The sequence below is a fragment of the Cucurbita moschata genome, unplaced genomic scaffold (assembly GCF_002738365.1).
Source record: "Cucurbita moschata cultivar Rifu unplaced genomic scaffold, Cmos_1.0 Cmo_Scf00027, whole genome shotgun sequence".
Classification (NCBI taxonomy): domain Eukaryota; kingdom Viridiplantae; phylum Streptophyta; class Magnoliopsida; order Cucurbitales; family Cucurbitaceae; genus Cucurbita; species Cucurbita moschata.
This window is the reverse complement of record NW_019268543.1, coordinates 2,551,535-2,569,318: the sequence shown is the minus strand read 5'-3', so window position 1 is coordinate 2,569,318 and position 17,784 is coordinate 2,551,535. Positions and strand designations below refer to the sequence as shown.

The following is a 17,784-nucleotide window of genomic DNA, read 5'->3' as shown; positions in this document are numbered from 1 at the left end:
GTAACTACTATATACAAATAAATATTTCATTAAATATTCATAATTATAATTGTGTTAAATCTTGATAATAATTCAAAAATACTTTTAACTAATTATCCGTTATTTTAATAAATGATTATGAGAGATTTTGGTTTCAAAATTATAATTTTTTTATTTAATATATATTCCCATTTGATTTTATTTTACCCTAAAAAATTATGAAAACTAGACTATTTCCCTTCTATTTTTTTTCTCTCTCCATAATTATTTATTTTTACTTAATTTTATTTCCAAGGTTTTTATTCTAAATTCTTAACTTTATTCCTTCTAAAATGTTTATTTATTTTTCACTTTTTTTCTGTCATCAATATCTTTTAAATCTCGAAAAGCTTTGTTCCTCTCACTAACTTTTTTTTTCTCTCTACGTTTTTATTCTTAAAGATTTTTTATTTTTTTATTTTTTATATTTTTTTTAACATCTAGTTAATGTCTTTTTTAATCTTTGATGATTTTGAAATTATTTGTGGAAATAAACATTAATCATTAAAAAAAAATACTTCTAAATGAAATCAAAATCTCTGGTGGGGGAATCAAATATTAAAATAATTTATAATTAAAAGCCTTTACAATAATTATTACTATAATTAAACTATTTTATCTAATATCACTCCCCAAATATATCTTCCATCATTTTAAATAATTTTTTTTAATAAAAGTAGAGAGAATAAATGAAAATCAATTTTCAAAAAATACTTATTAAATTTTAACGAAACTTTTAAACTTTGCATTAAAAGTCAAAACTTAGCAAAACTTAGATACCTTAATTGCTCGTTTAAGTTTTTATGAACCTGCACACAACATCATTGCAAATATGTTTGTTTCAAATAACATTCATCAACGGGTTAAAAAAGTTTTTAAACATAAGAAATTAAAGTAAAAATGTTTTAAGTTAAATTACAAGTTTAATCTATCAACATTCAAGCTCGTGTCTATAAGATCATTGATCTTTAAAGAATATATAATATATCTCTAAGCCTTCAATTTTATATTTAATATATCTATAAGTTTTTAAAATGTCTAATAGGCAACTCTAAACGTATAGTTTTGCCTTATCAGATAGAAAGGGTCGAAAGACAATGCAATGCAACAAGAACAAGCACCAAACGACAGCATTCTACGAGAAAAAGTACAAGATAGTTTGAGTTGTGCAAATATAATAAATTTTAAGAAGATTTCTTCCATTTTCATATCTACGCCACATTGTAGTTTGAATGTTTGATTTTCTTATTTGGATTCATCAAACTTAAGAGGGCACTTGAGAAAGACTAGCAGTTAAAAAAGAGTTAACAGAAAGTTACATACTTTCCCAGTTTCCATGATTGTTAGCAGAAGTAGTTTGAAGTCCACAGACAAAATGCACAAATGATACTCTCATCTTATTCCCTGTCAGAAATTAAGGAAGAAAATGTCAGAATGCCACCTGCGAGAGCATCCTTCTGCAGAAATCATAACGTTAGTCATTAAATTATTGAAAATAGAATAACAGAAAAATTGAAGAAAGAACAAGAAGCAGAAGGATGAGGGGAAGTTGAAGGAGTTGAAGAATAAGGGAGAAGGATGAGGGGAAGTTGATGGAGTTGAAGAATAAGGGAGAAGAACTCGTGACGGATAAGATTGAAGCTTAGTTCTCCAACTACAGTGTAACAGCCCAAGTCCACTGCTAGAAGATATTGTCTTCTTTGGACTTTTCATCAAGGTTTTGAAAACATGTCTACTAGGGAGAGGTTTCCATGCTCTTATAAAGAATGCTTCATTCCTCTCTCCAACCGATGCAAGATCTCACATACAGTCACGTGAGGGGTGGTCTATATTTAATAGCAGCTCTCTTTCTCTTTGCATCAACAATATCATCTTGAGAATATTCCTGCTGCCACACTGTGTTTGTAGGTAAGCTCAAAACCCTTTACAATGGGACAAAGATCCCATTGGGACGACCAAGGAGATGGATAAGTCGTTAGAAATTTCTTCCGAGTACAAACATTTCTCCCACCTGGTCAACTGGGAATGGACCTCTCTTCCTATTCAGTTTGGGGGGCTGAGAATTGGCTCCTTTAAACAAAGAAACAATGCTATCATATTCAAATGGTTGTGGAGGTTTGCTCAGGAGGAGGTGTTATGGAAGAGGGTCGTAGCTAGTATCGGCGACCTTGAACCTAATGATTGGGCTACTTCTGGTCTGGTCTGATAGGAGGTGTTATGGATAGGGGACTTCACTCTTGAACATGACTTATCAGATCCTTTCAGAATGTCTATTCGAAAACATGCAACTATAGCGAATTGCTACAACAATGAGAATAATGGGTGAGATCTTGGTTTCTCTATCATCCGGGGTTTTTATGTTACAATATCAGCTGAAAATATTGATGTAGCCAAAGTGTTCTTCGTTTTTCAACATTTATGTTTTCAGTTCTTCAAAGCATTGAGAGACTAATGCAGCGTATCACAATACAAGACTATAAACAAATGGCAACTTCTTGCCATATCCATAAGAAATTTTTTCCACTTTCCCGATCTTCTGTTTTCTCCTCGCCCTTGTCACTACTGCCTCCCACCAACCCCACGAGTCTCACCACCACAGATGAGAATCAAGCTCCGCAATGAACTACCAAAATGATTGAAGGTCAATTTCTTATCCCCATATTTTATAGAACTGTCATTTGCGCCCTTAGACACTGATGGCTAGGGGAAACACACTTAGTCCAATTTAAGAAAAATAATATTATAAAACAAGAGGAAGAGAATTAAGCTAGACTTTCCACGTAATGAAGGTAAATATCTTCATTGTGCCCCGATTATCCTTGAACGTGTTCAGGATACCTTAGTCTTTAACGTTTTTAGGATTAAATAAAAGTAAATAAGAACAGAGGAAAAAGGATTTTTCTGGTGTAGTGGTACCAAAAGTGGGTTCTTCTTTCTTTCATTGATTATGTACCTTATGCCTTGCGGAAATATAACAAGATCAAGGATGAAAATTAGAGAATAGCGAACTGGGTAGGAACTAGACTAGAGACTACGGCTAAGCTCAGCTGACAAGACACAAAGAGAAACTAACCTAGTCCGATCTTCCTAACGAAGACTTAACCCATTCAACTGCACCATAGTTTTTTAAAAAAAGACAGGGAAGAAGCCTGCCAAGTACACATGTTTGATAGTTAAGAAAAAGGCCTGTACTCTTTATGCAAAACTAGAATACATATTACATAAACATCCGAAGCAGAAAAGCACTTGATGGGACAAGGTATATATCGCTGAAGCTAACCCAAGCCAACATGAAGCTTCTGTCAAGAGAGTTCCAAGAAGAAGCAACAAAATAAGTGAGGTCAGAAGATTCAATTAAATCCTTAGGCTCACCTTAAGAAAGCTCACTATTCCTCTTTAACTATACACCAAGAAAGAGCTTTGCAAGCATTCCAACAAAGAATTTATGCCTTATTACCCACTTCAAAAAGTGCCTAACCTTTTATCTCATCTCATCTTTTCTGCTAGATAAAAAAGCAGAAAAGGATTAGTACATCAAATATGTACAACAAATCCTCGATGATATTTTGACTCATCAATGGTTTAGGAAATTTATATTGCAAGAAGCTTTGATGCAGATATTAACAACTATGAGGAAGACGTCGACAGAGTAGAGATGAATTATTATCACTGGCAGTCCCGCTTGAGACTCCAGTTGCTAGGCTTATCAGGGATGAAACTCAAAAACACCACCAGTCATTGAAATATTTGTTTGAAATCAACAAGCTGAACAAAGGCCATCTTATCAGCCGGAAGACAGATTTTTAAGTTTGAACTCAGTTAATACTTTCAGGTTCATTTCAAATCTATGATAGAGCCATGGAAAGGAAATAGTACTCGCTTTGATTTCAGCTGAAGGATACAAGACTCACAAACATTCAGAAGGAATCTCTGCAAAAGAACTAGAGCATACTCTCTAGTTTCAGCCACTTGAAACCTAAACTCTTTTTTTGTTCAGAATGTGAATAATTCGGTGTCATATTCTCTTCACAGAATCTACTAGCCAACTGACTTCACATTCTTTTGCTGACTTCACATCTAATTACAAACTATGACAAAAGACACAACTACCCCAAGTAAATAGTAGCAAATTGCTCCCCAAGTCGTCATCAATTACTTTCCTCCTCATATTTTGTCATCAGAAGTATCAAGTAACAAAATATAAAGGAAGGCCTCAACAACTTTTCATTCATGACACCTCATCTTCAACTTAGAGAAAGTCCAATTATCCAACAATGATTAAGCTAAAGCTTACATTTGTCACAACCATACAATTCAAACAGTTAACAACCGGATTCAGAAGGGTAAAGATACAATTTAGACAAATACAACGTCAATAATCCTAATGGAGATCTTAAAAGAAAAGGAATAAACCAACTTGAGCATAGTTCAACGAGTCACATTATTATAACATCAACCAAAAGATCAGAGGATAAATCCCCGCCCCACATATTGTTGAATCTAGTGGGTAACAAAAGAAAGAAATTCTTAGCAAAATAAAAATGCTTTCTTATTTTCCTTCCAATATCATAATATTCGAAACAACAGCCTGATCCAACTAAATTTGGTTGATAAGGTAAAAATGGTAATATATTTAATCTTAGGTAGGTGGTTACAATGAATTGAACTCATTCCTTCAAAGTCCTTGGTTATTTACGTTGGTTATTTACATGGGACCTTATTGACCACTAGGTCAACCCTTGGTGGCTTATAAATGAGGGGAAAAAAAATTTGGCTAACCTTATTGTGGTTCTCAACTAGGAAGCAAAGACACTATGTTTTAGACGAAGTGTCCATGATGGACACAAGTACTTCAAACACGCTCCAAACATGTGTCCAACATTCTAAAAAAAACATGTCTGAATTAAATATTCTTTTTTCTAATTCCAGACACTGATTTGGAGAAGTTTTAACCTAAAGATTAAGGGAAAAAAATAGAGATGCCCTTATAAACTCTAATCCTTATATATGGATCATTCATGAAGTATTAGGATGACATCTTCTTCCCCTGGTCATAGCCAACTAAATCCTTTTAAACCTTTTAAGTTTTAAAATATCATTAATTGACTTAACTTTGTATGTATTCTATTTTTATGTTAAACTTGCATGCTTTATCCATAAAGAAGTATTAATATATGAATAGATACATACATGTATTCTAAAAAAAATATGTCTCCAACATGTTCGTGCCCTACTAGTTTTAGAAATTGACGTGCCATCATACATGTGTCATGTTAATATTCGTGCTTCTTAAGTTCTCAATAACAAATGTGTAATAGCCCAAACCCACCGTTAGCAGATATTGTGCTCTTTGGGCTTTCTCTTCTGGGCTTCCCCTCAAGGTTTTAAGACACGTCCGCTAGGAGAGGTTTCCACACCCTTATAAGGAATGTTTCATTCCCCTCTCCAATCGATGTAGGATCTCACAATCCACTCTCTTGAGGGCTAGGGTCCTCGCTGGCACACCGCCCAGTGTCTGGCTCTGGTGTTACAAAACCCACCGCTAGCAGATATTGCCCTACCTCCTTGGGCTTTCCCTGTTTCATTCCCCTCTCCAACCAATGTGAGATCTCATAAAATTATAAAATGGAGAGCTATTTGTAATCAAGCCTACTTCTGGACTGCTGCTGGATACATCGACCATTTACCTTCTTCTAGTAAACTTTTGATAGGCATACTAATTCACTTTTTAATCAAAACATGAGTACGCATAAATAGGACAAAACAGAAATATTTTAATTGGTTGAATACTGAACAGTATAACTAAATGAACGCAATGGAGAACTAATAGTAGACATCAAACCTATAGGTTATTCTTGGAATAAAAATAGAGCCCAGTACTTAATGAAAATTCATCGTTCAATATTATGATTTTTTCTTCTTGTTCCGTAAAATACCAAGCTTTCATTAAAATGAAGGGAAAAAAGCAGGGGGAAAACCAAGAGGTGCCCACCTAGCCTAGGAAGGGACTCCAGTCATTTAATATCATGACTTATTTATGTTTACCAATTCATACACTCATGTACATACATAGTTTCAATAAAGAGTATCTTACACCCAATCATCAACGTGCTCTCACATTGAATTCCAAACAATGCAAAAAGTTCACAAGAAGTTCATAATAATCCTTAATTTCCCCAAAATGTACCACTGGATATGACCACAGAGAAATTTTTGTTCGTGTCAATTATATTAAGGTTGCGAAAACAAAACAGAAATCAATGTAGTAAAACATGAAGAGAATGCACCAGAGGGTCATACCATTTGATGAGCGAGCCGAAGAGGAAATGCTGCATGATAGGAACTTTCTCCAACACCTCCGCTTTATACATTTTGAGCAACCCACTGTTCACCTTCTTCCAAGCAGGAACCCCACTGATATCATCCAGCAAAGGAGAGTGCTCCGCAAACAGACCCTTCTTCACTTTCTTCACAAAAGCAATACATGAGAGATAGAGATACTCAGCAGAAAAGTTTTCCAAGATATCCGGATTGTGAATGGATTTCGGTTTCATATATTTATGGTCAATCAACTGAGAGGACCCGAAAATGAAAGGTAAGAAGTGGTAGTCGTCAAGACCCCAAACCCCGTGCGATCCCGCCGGCTCCAAACAATAAACCAATTGCAACTTTCTCATCAATTCCAGGTACTTGACGAACACTCTAGCCACAACAGCGTGATAATCTTCTTCTTTAATAACCCCCAACCTCGCCATGCAATAAAACCAGGCAGCGAAATTAGTTTCGTGGCCCGTGCCGTAATCGATACGGCTCGAATTTCCGAAGCTATCAGTGAAATACGGGACTAATTCAACAGTGGCGGATTTCTGATCGTCGGGAAGAAACCGTAACATGAAATCGTCGCTGTTTTCGACCATGCGAGAGTGCCAAGTTCGATACGAAATATTGCCATATCGAGCTGCTTGCTCCGTGGGAGGAATTTCATCGACCCAATCGATCAAAGTGCAAAGCATTGAAATAATGGTATTCACGGTGTCCGATTGATGGCAAGGATCAGATATTTTGTGACCACGCATGGATTCAGAGAGGGCGACAATAAAGCCTAGGAAATTCTTGCCGGAATCAGAATCGTTAAAGCTACGGATATCTTCAGGCGATTGGATTTTCTTAGAAGGAGCTTGAAAAAGAAAAGGAGGCGAAACGGGAAGTACCTTCTCCGAGTGAGGAACCGGAGAGAGAATTATGGCTTGTCGAGACTGTTCATTCGGAGGGAGATTGACCGCCGGAGCTCTAATAGGGCGATAGTTTGGAGGCGGTGAAACTTCCGACGACGACCAGGAAGGAGGCGGCGGAGCAAAGGTGGTAGGACCGCCGCATTTGCGGCAGGTTCCACATGGCGCAGTAGAATCAGCATGAGCGGAGGAGGAAGAAGAAGATGGTGCCGGCGGGCACGAAGAGTCCGGCGATAAAAGGGTTTGATGACACTGCTGTTGTTCCATTGCTACAGAAAGTGAGGTTGAATCGAATTGGCGATGGTCAGTCAGATCAACTGGTGAAGCGAAACAGAAGGTGGCTCTCGACTTCTGGTCCGGATTTTGATTCTTTCGAGCCGCTGGCCCATGAAACCATTTTCAAGCCCAATCTTCTAACCCAGATAGCACCATTGATGCAGCCCGCCCAATGCAACTTCAATTATAAATAAATAAAAAAAATTTAAAAAAAATACGTTTATCTCGAACCCTTTTAATTTTTAAAGTTGGAATATATTTTTTTAAATATAATTCATACAAGTTTTTATTCTTAAATTCATCTCGGTTTATATGAATAGCTAAACGGCCTCGAAGCTCGTGCTTCTAGAACATTCTCTACGTGTTTCAGATGCCAAATCTTTCCATGGACGGCTTCTTTCGCCTCTTTCGCCCTCAAAGTGCGTTCATCGATCAGTACTCCTACAACTTAGATGTCAAACCACAGCAGCAAATGAAGGGCTAAATTGTCTTTCGTCTTTCTCGCCCATCTCGAGGATCAATTTTTTCTATTCTGTGTCTGTGCTAATTGTTAGATCCTAATTCGGCTACCTCTTCCACTCATCCGTGCAGAACATCAAAAGTGAAATTATTGCCAAGGGAGCTTTATCAAACAAGGTATGTTTTGCCCCTAAACCTATGTCAAGATCAGTTTCTGGAGTGTTGCACTTTTCAGGGTCGAGTCAAAGCAACCCCGCCGAGGCGATCCAATCGTCCAGAAAAGAGCCGAGTTGTGCTTACTTATTACGAAAACTCACTTAAAGACAAGAATAAGTAAGGTCAAGGGGTAGCACTAATCTTCGAAAAAAACAACTTAGTCATAATCTACTGCCTAAACTTGATTTATGCACGATTTAGGACCATGGTTTCAATGGACTATCCAATTTCCACTAACTAACGGACCAAGTTGATGACAAGACCAACACAATTAGTCTCGAGTGAATTGACAAAACGTGTAAATGACACTAAAAAAGAGAATCCATTCAAATAAAAATTCTTCATTTATAAGGTAAACCCACGCAAACTTCCAAAATTATTTTCAAACAAATATTCAAAATTCTTCATTTATCACTCGGTCTTAGATTTTGACAGCTAGATTCCACTCAATCAGTTCAATTATTCAACGAGATTGGACCACGCTACACGTTCATAATCAAGAGATGTTAGAACTTTAGCTCTACACATCTTTAATAACCTCTGGGTACGTTCACAATTATAAATTTTTTAGCTCGAGTTCAATCATACCGAAATAAATCATTTGAAAAGCAAATAAAAGATTTTTTTTTTTGCCATTTCTATTATAATCCTCGAAGAACAGATCCTACAAACAAATGAAGAAATCAACGAATTTCATATCGTATCTCATAACTCTAAAATTTTACAAAAATCCTCAAACCAACGTCGAGCAAGCCGCCGTGGAAGGATCATACAACGCCGGCAGCAAGTACTTCCTTCCATTAGCGCCATTAGCATTATAGCTCCCGCCGGTAATGGAGTCCGTCAACAACTCCCCGGCGTAACCAGGATAAGCCCCTTTCCCATAAACGCCGGTACATGCCGACGCCGCCTCCAATGGAGCTTCCGCCGGGCCTTGAAAGTAGCCATTCCCAAACGGGTTAGTGACAGTCCCAGCCAAAAGACTTGCAAGGTTAATAACAACACCGTCCATTCCCACATCGCCGTTCGGCGCAATTAACGGCGGCGATTGTGGTCCGTACATCGGCTGGTGAAATGGCCAAGCACACTGCCCTGGACATTGGGTCTCGGAATTCCCAACCCAAATGTACGCGAACTTATAATTTTTACCCTTGGCGCCGCCGTGGGATACAGAGCCGTGAGTCCCACATCGACTCATACAGAACCCATCAACGGTGACATCAGAAGCCGTCAAAACGACATTAATCGCGTTTTTCCGGTCACCCATTGAAGCCAATTGAGCGATTTGCTCGTTGGTGAGCGATTTCCCCAACGAGTAATTCTCATCGAGAATTTGCCGTCCAGAGGTCAAAAACAGAGGAGTTGATTTCTTCTTAGAAGACATTGCGTAATACTTGTCTGTAATCTTCCACCATGTGGTGACCGACGGCTCGCCGACCTGAGACCGGGAGTACGACAGGGAGTTCACAAAATCGGAGACGATCGCCTTCTGGGATGGCTTGAAATTTCCATACCAAATCAGATTGACACTGATTTTGCCGGAGAGAAGAACGCCGTTGTGGTATTTGAGCATCTGATCCTGAACGACATCGTTTAGCATCCTGGATGCAGAGGAGATTTGGAAGAAGCAGATTATAAAGAGGAAGGGAATCATTGATGCAGAGGAAAAAGACGCCATTTTTATGAACAGAGGAAGAAGATGAACTCTGTGTTGTGGATGAGAAGATGAGAGTTGAAGGGGGTTTATATATACAGGTGGAAATTTATTTATTTTAAAATTATTATTTATTATTTTATTTTTATTTATGGAAATAAATTTGAAAATTTTTGGTGGGTTTATTGAAGTGCGTGGACAGGAAGCTGAGGTGGAAATTAGCTTCCCATTTACGATTGCTGAAAGATTGGTCAGCAAGTAAAGAGAACAATTCCCTAGGCAAATTTCTTTTAAGCGCGTGTACTATACGCGCTTCAGTTTATCGTAAAGTTCACGTTACCATTGGAGCGTGGTTTACACGTGCTACAAAACTCCGTGGGAGAGGAAAGTAAAATTTCCGGATTTTAAACGAAAACGTGTGTTACAGCGGAGAAATTATTTCCTTTTTTTTTTTTCTTTTTTTTTGTTCCGTTTTGGTTTCGCTACGGAACAAAAAGCATTACAGCTTAGATACAGTAGGCATGACTTTTTAAAAGGTCGATAATACCCTTGAGAGAAAGGTTGGAGGTAGGGGCAAAATGGGGAAATTTAAAAAGGGAAATTGACAGGCTGGAGGCAGTGCATGAATGTGTAAATTCATCATCGAGAGGCGTAAAAGAATCCAACTGGCAATCGGTAGTCGGTATCCAATGGTAATAAACACGTGACTTGCACGTGATATTTGACGCTCCCAGTTTTTGGTAATTTAATTCCCTTGTGATAATTCCACGTAGAGCCTGTGGATTGGCTACTCTGGTAGCCGGTAACCCCTCCCAGTGAAAGTCTTACTGGACCTCCCAGCTGGCAAAGGCCAAATAATTCTCAAATTCCAAACCTAATTTCAAAATTTCCTTTCCAAAAGTTATTTTTATTTATCCTGTTAAAAAAAAAACAGTAAAATATCTATCAATTTCTCCACTGATATGATTTATAACCGTAATAATTCCCGAGTAAATCGTTTAAATTTTAGAATAATTTCAGACCAAAAATCAAAATAATTCATAAATTTGGAGTATTAAATGCTACAAGAAAGAAAGTAAATCCAACAAAATTGAGCGTAAACCTTATCCAAAAAAAGAAGACAGTTATCCTACCAACCAAACATATGAGATTCCTTAGTAGTAAGGTGTGGAAACCTCTCTCTGTTCCTAACAGACACATTTTCAAAGAGAACAATATCTACTATAGTAAACTTGAGTTGTTAGAAATGGTATAAGAGCAAGTCACTAGACAATGCATGACACTGATCAGAGCAGGACTAGATCCTCTCTCTAGTAAACGCGCTATAGAACTTTGAGGATAAGCCTAAAAGGAAAATTGAACTGTGTCAGCTCGATGGTGGGCGGAGAGAGTGGAGGAGGATAATAAGGGATTGGTTTTTGACCAAATACCCTAAATTTTAGATTCTCTTTGTCTGTGACGTGGTGGCTCAAAAGCTGTTCTTCTCTCGTGACTGCCTCCAAAACCCCTTCACAAACACAATATAAATTGGATTAAATTAAACCTTTATCTTCTTTTTCAGATCTAATCCTTAAATTTTGTTGTCTGGGTTGTTTTATATATATTAATTTATTTACGGCTCAATATAAAGAGTGGAGGCGATTTAGGTGAATGCCTTTGGGTTGTGGGGCTGTTGGGATTTGTCCCATGGCCTGCCCTGCCCCCAAGTCAATGCCACGCCTCACTTGGCTCGCGCTAATAAGCGATATTGTTGAGGATTATTAAGTGATATTGTTGAGAATTATTGAAAGTGAGTCCGGGTAAGATTATGAGTTTATAAGTGAGGAATATTATCTTCATTGGTACGAGGCTTTTTGGGAAGCCCAAAGTAAAGCCACGAGAGCTTATACTCAAAGTGGACAATATGATACCATTGTGGAGAGTCGTGATTTCTAACATGATATTAGAATCATGCCCTAAACTTAACTATGTCAATAGAATCCTCAAATATCGACAAAGAATTGTGAGTCTCGAAGGTGTAGTTAAAAGTAACTAAAGTGTCGAACAAAATGTGTATTTTGTTCAAGGGCTCTAAAGAAAGGAGTCCAGCCTCAATTAAGGGGGAGACTATTCGAGAGCTCCATAAGCCTTAAGGGGGGAGGGGGGCTTATATGTACTTTGTTCGATTGGAGGATTATTGGGAGTGAGCCCCACATCAATTCTTTAAAGTCATTTTCGATATCACTGTTATTCAGATGTGATATTCGTTCATTCATTACTTCTTACACCCATTGATTGTGTGTGTACCGATTTGAAGTTGTCGAATTTGAATGAATGCACGAGATTCTCCCAACCCCATAACTCCATTATTAATAGCAAATTACATAACTTTTAGAGTATGGAATGGCTATCTCCATAATTCAATCCTTCATCTATAAAATTGAATGTGAATTCAAATAATTGAAGGAAACAAGACAAGAACATATTGTGGGATGTGTTGTGTTGGGAATGAGATGCCCAACAGAACAGCCTCCGATGATGAATCAATGTCCTGTCTGTCCACAAATTCCATTGCCCATGTGAATCTCAAACTATCCCATTAAAAAACTTAAAACCCAACCATTCCATTTTGAATTCAATACATCTACACCAATTTTATAATCACATCACGATGAAACGAGTGACTATTGTGACATTGATGACCATGAAAAAGTTCGATAAAGTTTACTTTCAAGATCATAAATAGTCATTCATGTTATTGCTTTATTACGAAGATTTTGTCACGAGCTTGTTCCGTTGCATTTTTTGTATTTAGATTTGCATGGTAGAGTGATTCAAGTTGTAACGCCCTAAATCCACCACTAGCAAATATATGTTCTCTTTGGACTTTCCTTTTCGGACTTCCCCTCAAGGCTTTAAAACGCGTCTAATAAGGGAAGATTTCCACACCCTTATGAAGGAGGTAGACACAAGGCAGTGTGCCAGTAAGAACGCTGGCCCCAAAGGGAGTGGATTTGGGGACGGTTCCACATCAATTGGAGGAAGGAAAGAGCGTCAGCAAGGACGTTGGCCCTGAAGGAGGTGGATTGTGATGTCCCACATTGGTTGGGGAGGAGAACAAACCACCATTTACAAGGGTGTGGAAACCTTCCCCTACCAGACGCGTTTTAAAGCCTGAAAGAGAAAGCTCAAAGAAAACAATATTTGCTAGCGATGGATCTAGGTCGTTACACAAATATTCTTGATCAAACTATATTGTAGAGTAATTCGAATCACGAGTTTCAAAACAAGTTTTATTTACTTTTATAATCATCGAGAGGCAATCCTTGATTCCTATAGTTTTTGAGATTTTTTTTTAAATTTATATAATTTAGATCTAAAAGTCTCGTTCTTTCACATGGTTCAAAGCAAAAAGTGACGGTGTTTAAAGAACGACATGTCGGGAAGGAAGGCGACCCGAAGTGTGAGCCCATAGTGCATTTTGGATAAGGGCAAGGACATTTTATTTTGGCGTACAGATTCTTCTGCCCCAACCCATTATTGTCCTCACTTTATACTTTTTCCATTTAAATTCAATTATTATTTCCCATCACAATTCATTTTTTCACTTCCAAAAAATAATAAATATATATTTGGAATTTCACTAATATTTTTATTCTAAAAAAAAATAATTTTTTCATTTATTAATATCTCGTTTTGCTGAACTTTCAAAAATAACGTAAAAAAATTTGAAAATAATTATAAGGTGTGGATGAGCAATTTTTGTCCTACAATGATTGGGACGACAATCGAATTCGAGTTTCATATGTGTTTGAAAACTCAGTGACTCAGTTAGTGGGCTTGGTCGATTCACTAGCCCATTTACGATCCACAAACGTCACTGCTCTTTACTGTCCAACGCTGATGTTGGTCTCGACGGTATGCTATTGGCCAGAAATGCTTCTTCACCAGTGGATATGGGAAGGGGGCTTATCCAGGATACGCCGGCGTTGTACGATCCTGTAACTTATCGGTGTTTACGCTCGTTTGACCCGCCGGGATTTTAGTAAGTTCGAGAAAAAGAGGTGGTTGGAGGTCTAATTTGATTACGAGGATCTTTTTTATTTTGATTTATATTTGCATAACTATAACATAATTTTTTTATGTACAATAAAAATCTATTTTAAGAAATTTAATAAATAAAATATCATACTAAAATTTCAATCCAAAAAATTAGATAAAAATAAAAATGAATGAACTAAAATAATTAATTTTCAAGACTAAATTAATAAATCAAAAAACATAAACTCTAAAAAAAAATTCATATAATTTAGTTCCTCCATCAAGAAAAAATAAAAATCTAAAAAAATATTTTGTATTTATTACAAAAATATTATAAAAAATACGATTACATTCAACTTTTTACAAACTTCAGAAATATTCTTACCGTTGGTAAAATAATTTTAAAATATCCATAAATTCTAAAAAATATTACCTTCATTATATAACTTGTTTATTGATATATTATAGATTATTTTCAAACTTTTTTACGTTATTTAAAAATTTATGAATATTTTAAACGTGAAAATTATTTTTTTTAAAAGTGAATAAAGTTAATTAAAACGAAAGAGATGAACTCAAAAAAATGATGATATTTAAGAAAAATAATAAAATAGAAAAATATGGTTCAATATAATTATAATTATAATTAATAATATAATATGAACAAGATAATTCTAACAAGTATTTGGGGTATTAGAGCCACTGGCCCCTCCTTCTGTCTCTGTTGGACTCTGTCTACCTGAACCAACATTCAAATTATACATAAGCTTTCTAACTTTCGACTTATATATTAATTACAACTCAATTTAATCGTGCTTTTTATATTAAGAATTATTGACGTCTGTAACCGATGATAGTGATACATTATATATATATATATATATATAAGAATAACCCGACAACCAAACTTAGCCAAAACTGAAAATAAAAGGTTACGTTGTAAACTGTATTCGGATTGTTTGGTCAATGACCCGACTAATTCAAAATTTAGAATTTGTTCAGAAGATTTCTCGGATCCAATATACGTAAATCTGTGTCTAAAAATACCATAAATTTTTTTTAAATATATTTAAAAATTAAAAAAATTATTATAAATTTTTAAGGATTCATTACTTAAACCTAATAACTTCTGATCACGGACAGCTCATTCATCACATGGGATGAGGGTTAACCCATGTGAGTGTTAGAGACACTATTTGTAATCATAATCATTATCATTGGTGATGCAATTAAAACGAGGAATAATGATATCAAATTAATTAATTAAAAGAGCGAAGAATTATATAAATTTACCAGTAGTGGGAGTGGCGATCTGGTGCATGTGAGCGTAGAATAACGGCTGTTGCATGTGGGTGTAATTTGTATAGTAGGGGAAGTAGGATGGTGAGGATGACAATGGAGAAGAAGGATCATGGCCATGGCCATGGCCATGCCCGTAGCCATGTACGGGAAATGCTCCCCTTGGTGACGGTGAAGAAGAAGAAGGATAGCCATAGCCATAGCCATAAGAAGAAGAACATGGCGACTGCGGGTACAACTGAGCCGATTGAAGTTGTGGGTTATAAATAGCCTGTCAAAACAAGTACATGTTAGTCCAATGAATCAAGCTTAATGTGAACCATGGAATTGGCTATTAAACATTAGGTCAACCTATCTAGAGTCAAATAGTATCTTATGCTCATTGGGTCGAGATCCAAGTTTCACTTTGTTTAGGTCAGTACAATGATGAGGGTGAAAATTATGTCAATAATTGACCGTGGAAGAATTAAAATAGATATTAAAAAAATTAAAAATAGAAAAAGTTGTGGGACCAAAATAAAAATTAAAAAAAAAAAACTGAAAATTAAGAGCAAATGGCCTACTTGATGGTAAGGAAGTGTGTAATTTGGGGCGTAGGATCGGTATCTGCAACAAAAAATTAAAATTAAAAAATTAAAAAATTAAAAAATTAAAAAAATAATAAAATAATAAAAAATAAAAAGGATAAGAACAAGCTTTTTTTTTTTTTTTTTTTCCGGAAATTGGATAAACATTTGACTTCTTGTCCAGCAAAATGGTTTTTCCTTAAAAAGTTGTCGCCGTCCAAAACACTGTTGGGTGTTGCAGGACCATGCAAACGTACCTATATGCTGGGAACATGATCTGCGGCGGCGGCGGCGACGGCGGCGGAGGATACGGCGTCAGTAACCCACCGTAAGACCCTGCAGCCGCACTTGTAGTTTGAAGATTCCCAATTTGATTCCGTCCTGTACAATTCCACCGATTTAAAATGTCAACCAATTAAAAAATTAACGAAAGTAAATTCAGGTACGGAAGGCGATCGGGGTGGAAACCTCCAAGTAGCAGCGGCGGCGGCGGCGGAGGACGAGCCCGGCCGAAGGCGGCGATGTTACAATTAGCCCTCCTCCCACAAATAATCGGATTAGGATTAGCACACGCCCTTCTAGCCGAATCAGGATCTCTAAAAGTGACCTAATTAATTGGAACAAAAAAATTAAATTTAAAAAAAAAAACGACAAATCGAAGGAATTAAGGAACACTTACGAATCCGTAGCCTTTGGATTTGCCGGTGTTCTTATCACGGATTATGACAGCTTCAAGAATTTCCCCAAATTGTTGGAAGAAGGCGCGCATTTCATCGGATTGTGTCTCCCAGGCGAGGCCTCCGACGAAGAGTTTGGTCCAGGTGGTGTCGCCGAAGGGCGGCGGGTGAGTGTTGGAGAAATTTTCAGCCATGGCCGCCGGATGTTTAAGAGGAGGAGGAAGGCGGAGTACGGCGGAGAGGGAAGCGGCCGGTGATGTTGTTCATGAATGAGACAAATGGGAAGGGATTTATGGAGAGATGGCGGCGGCCATGGGAGAGGAATTGTAATTCTGGAACTGAAAAGGGTCGATGTTGTTGGCCTCTTGCAATGTCCGTTAATTAACAGCTGTGAACAGAGACTATCGCGCCGGTAATTAGAATTATTGTTTTATTTTTTTATTCAAAATTAAATTTAGTTAAATAAAATTGTTAAATGAGCTGGATAATTCTATTTCTCTCTCTTAATTTAATTTAATTTAAATGAAATTTTTTTAAAAAATTGAAAAATAGTAATTTGGTTAATAATAATTATTAAAAAACGGGTTAAATTAAAAAAAAAATAGCAATTTAAAATTTTGGATTGGTTGAGTTGGTGACACAAGCGATTCAAATAGATTTCACAAACTAACTTTATTTCTCGAGTTGGATTGTAACTCTATTTTCGGGTTAATTTGGGTCGGTCGTATTCTCGAGTGTTTTTTTTATTTTTAAATGGAAACGAAATTATTTTATTTTTATGAGAATAGAAATAAATAGTTTGGGTTGTTAACAGCAACCACTACCCAATTTACCTACTTTTGTCAGCTAAACAAACAACTCCAATTACGAGATGTCTCTGTCACTAAATTTTTTTTAAAAAAAAAAAAAATAAAATAAATAAAAAAAACTTTCCTTTTTTATAATAATAATAAAAAAAAAAGTATATCTAATTTTTATTTCTAAAAAAATTATTTGTTCTTTTATGAATAAATTGAATTAAAAAAAATCAATTAATTGAAAATAGTGTTGGTAAGTTTAATTTAAAAAAATTATTAATTATTTTTTAATTTAAAATTTGTGTTTATATATTTTCTTTACGCGTTATCATCTCTCCAAATTCAAATTTTAAAAAATAAATTAAAGAAATAAAATCAGTGATAACTTTTTTTAAAATTATTCTTAATTACTTTGTTTAGTTTTTTAAAATAAAATAAATTAATTAATTATCAAATAAAATGGTCAACTTAAATAAAATAGAGTTTATTAATATAGTTGGGCGTATCTATTTGGCAATTTGGGCACTAAGGCCGACCAAAATTTTGTGTTTAAATAATTAACTCATTTTT

The 17,784-nt window shown here is 36.0% G+C and overlaps 3 protein-coding genes across 5 annotated transcripts; all 3 read right to left on the bottom strand.

The window, feature by feature from the left end:
• Window positions 1-1,123: 1,123 nt before the first annotated feature.
• On the bottom strand, window positions 1,124-7,625 carry LOC111462542 (serine/threonine-protein phosphatase 2A activator-like). 2 transcript variants are annotated; one of them, XM_023106149.1, is made up of 2 exons: window positions 6,319-7,625; window positions 1,124-1,475 (listed from the first exon to the last, which is right to left on the bottom strand). In XM_023106149.1, coding segments are annotated over exons 1-2 (1,200 nt in total). In that variant the 5' UTR covers window positions 7,518-7,625; the 3' UTR covers window positions 1,124-1,474. The 2 variants fall into 2 exon arrangements, with proteins under 2 accessions (XP_022961917.1, XP_022961915.1); XM_023106147.1 differs by having other exon boundaries at window positions 1,124-1,422; window positions 6,319-7,618.
• A 1,176-nt stretch (window positions 7,626-8,801) lies between these two features.
• Window positions 8,802-9,935, bottom strand: LOC111462584 (protein EXORDIUM-like). Its single transcript, XM_023106206.1, has one exon. The coding sequence runs from the start codon at window positions 9,877-9,879 to the stop codon at window positions 8,935-8,937; it is 945 nt and encodes a 314-aa protein (XP_022961974.1). The 5' UTR covers window positions 9,880-9,935; the 3' UTR covers window positions 8,802-8,934.
• Window positions 9,936-14,496: 4,561 nt separating this feature from the next.
• Window positions 14,497-16,802, bottom strand: LOC111462586 (RNA-binding protein 38-like). 2 transcript variants are annotated; one of them, XM_023106208.1, is made up of 6 exons: window positions 16,420-16,802; window positions 16,209-16,347; window positions 15,998-16,121; window positions 15,738-15,780; window positions 15,169-15,445; window positions 14,497-14,614 (listed from the first exon to the last, which is right to left on the bottom strand). In XM_023106208.1, the coding sequence occupies exons 1-6, from the start codon at window positions 16,609-16,611 to the stop codon at window positions 14,550-14,552; spliced, it is 840 nt and encodes a 279-aa protein (XP_022961976.1). In that variant the 5' UTR covers window positions 16,612-16,802; the 3' UTR covers window positions 14,497-14,549. The 2 variants fall into 2 exon arrangements, with proteins under 2 accessions (XP_022961976.1, XP_022961977.1); XM_023106209.1 differs by having other exon boundaries at window positions 15,169-15,418.
• Window positions 16,803-17,784: the final 982 nt, after the last annotated feature.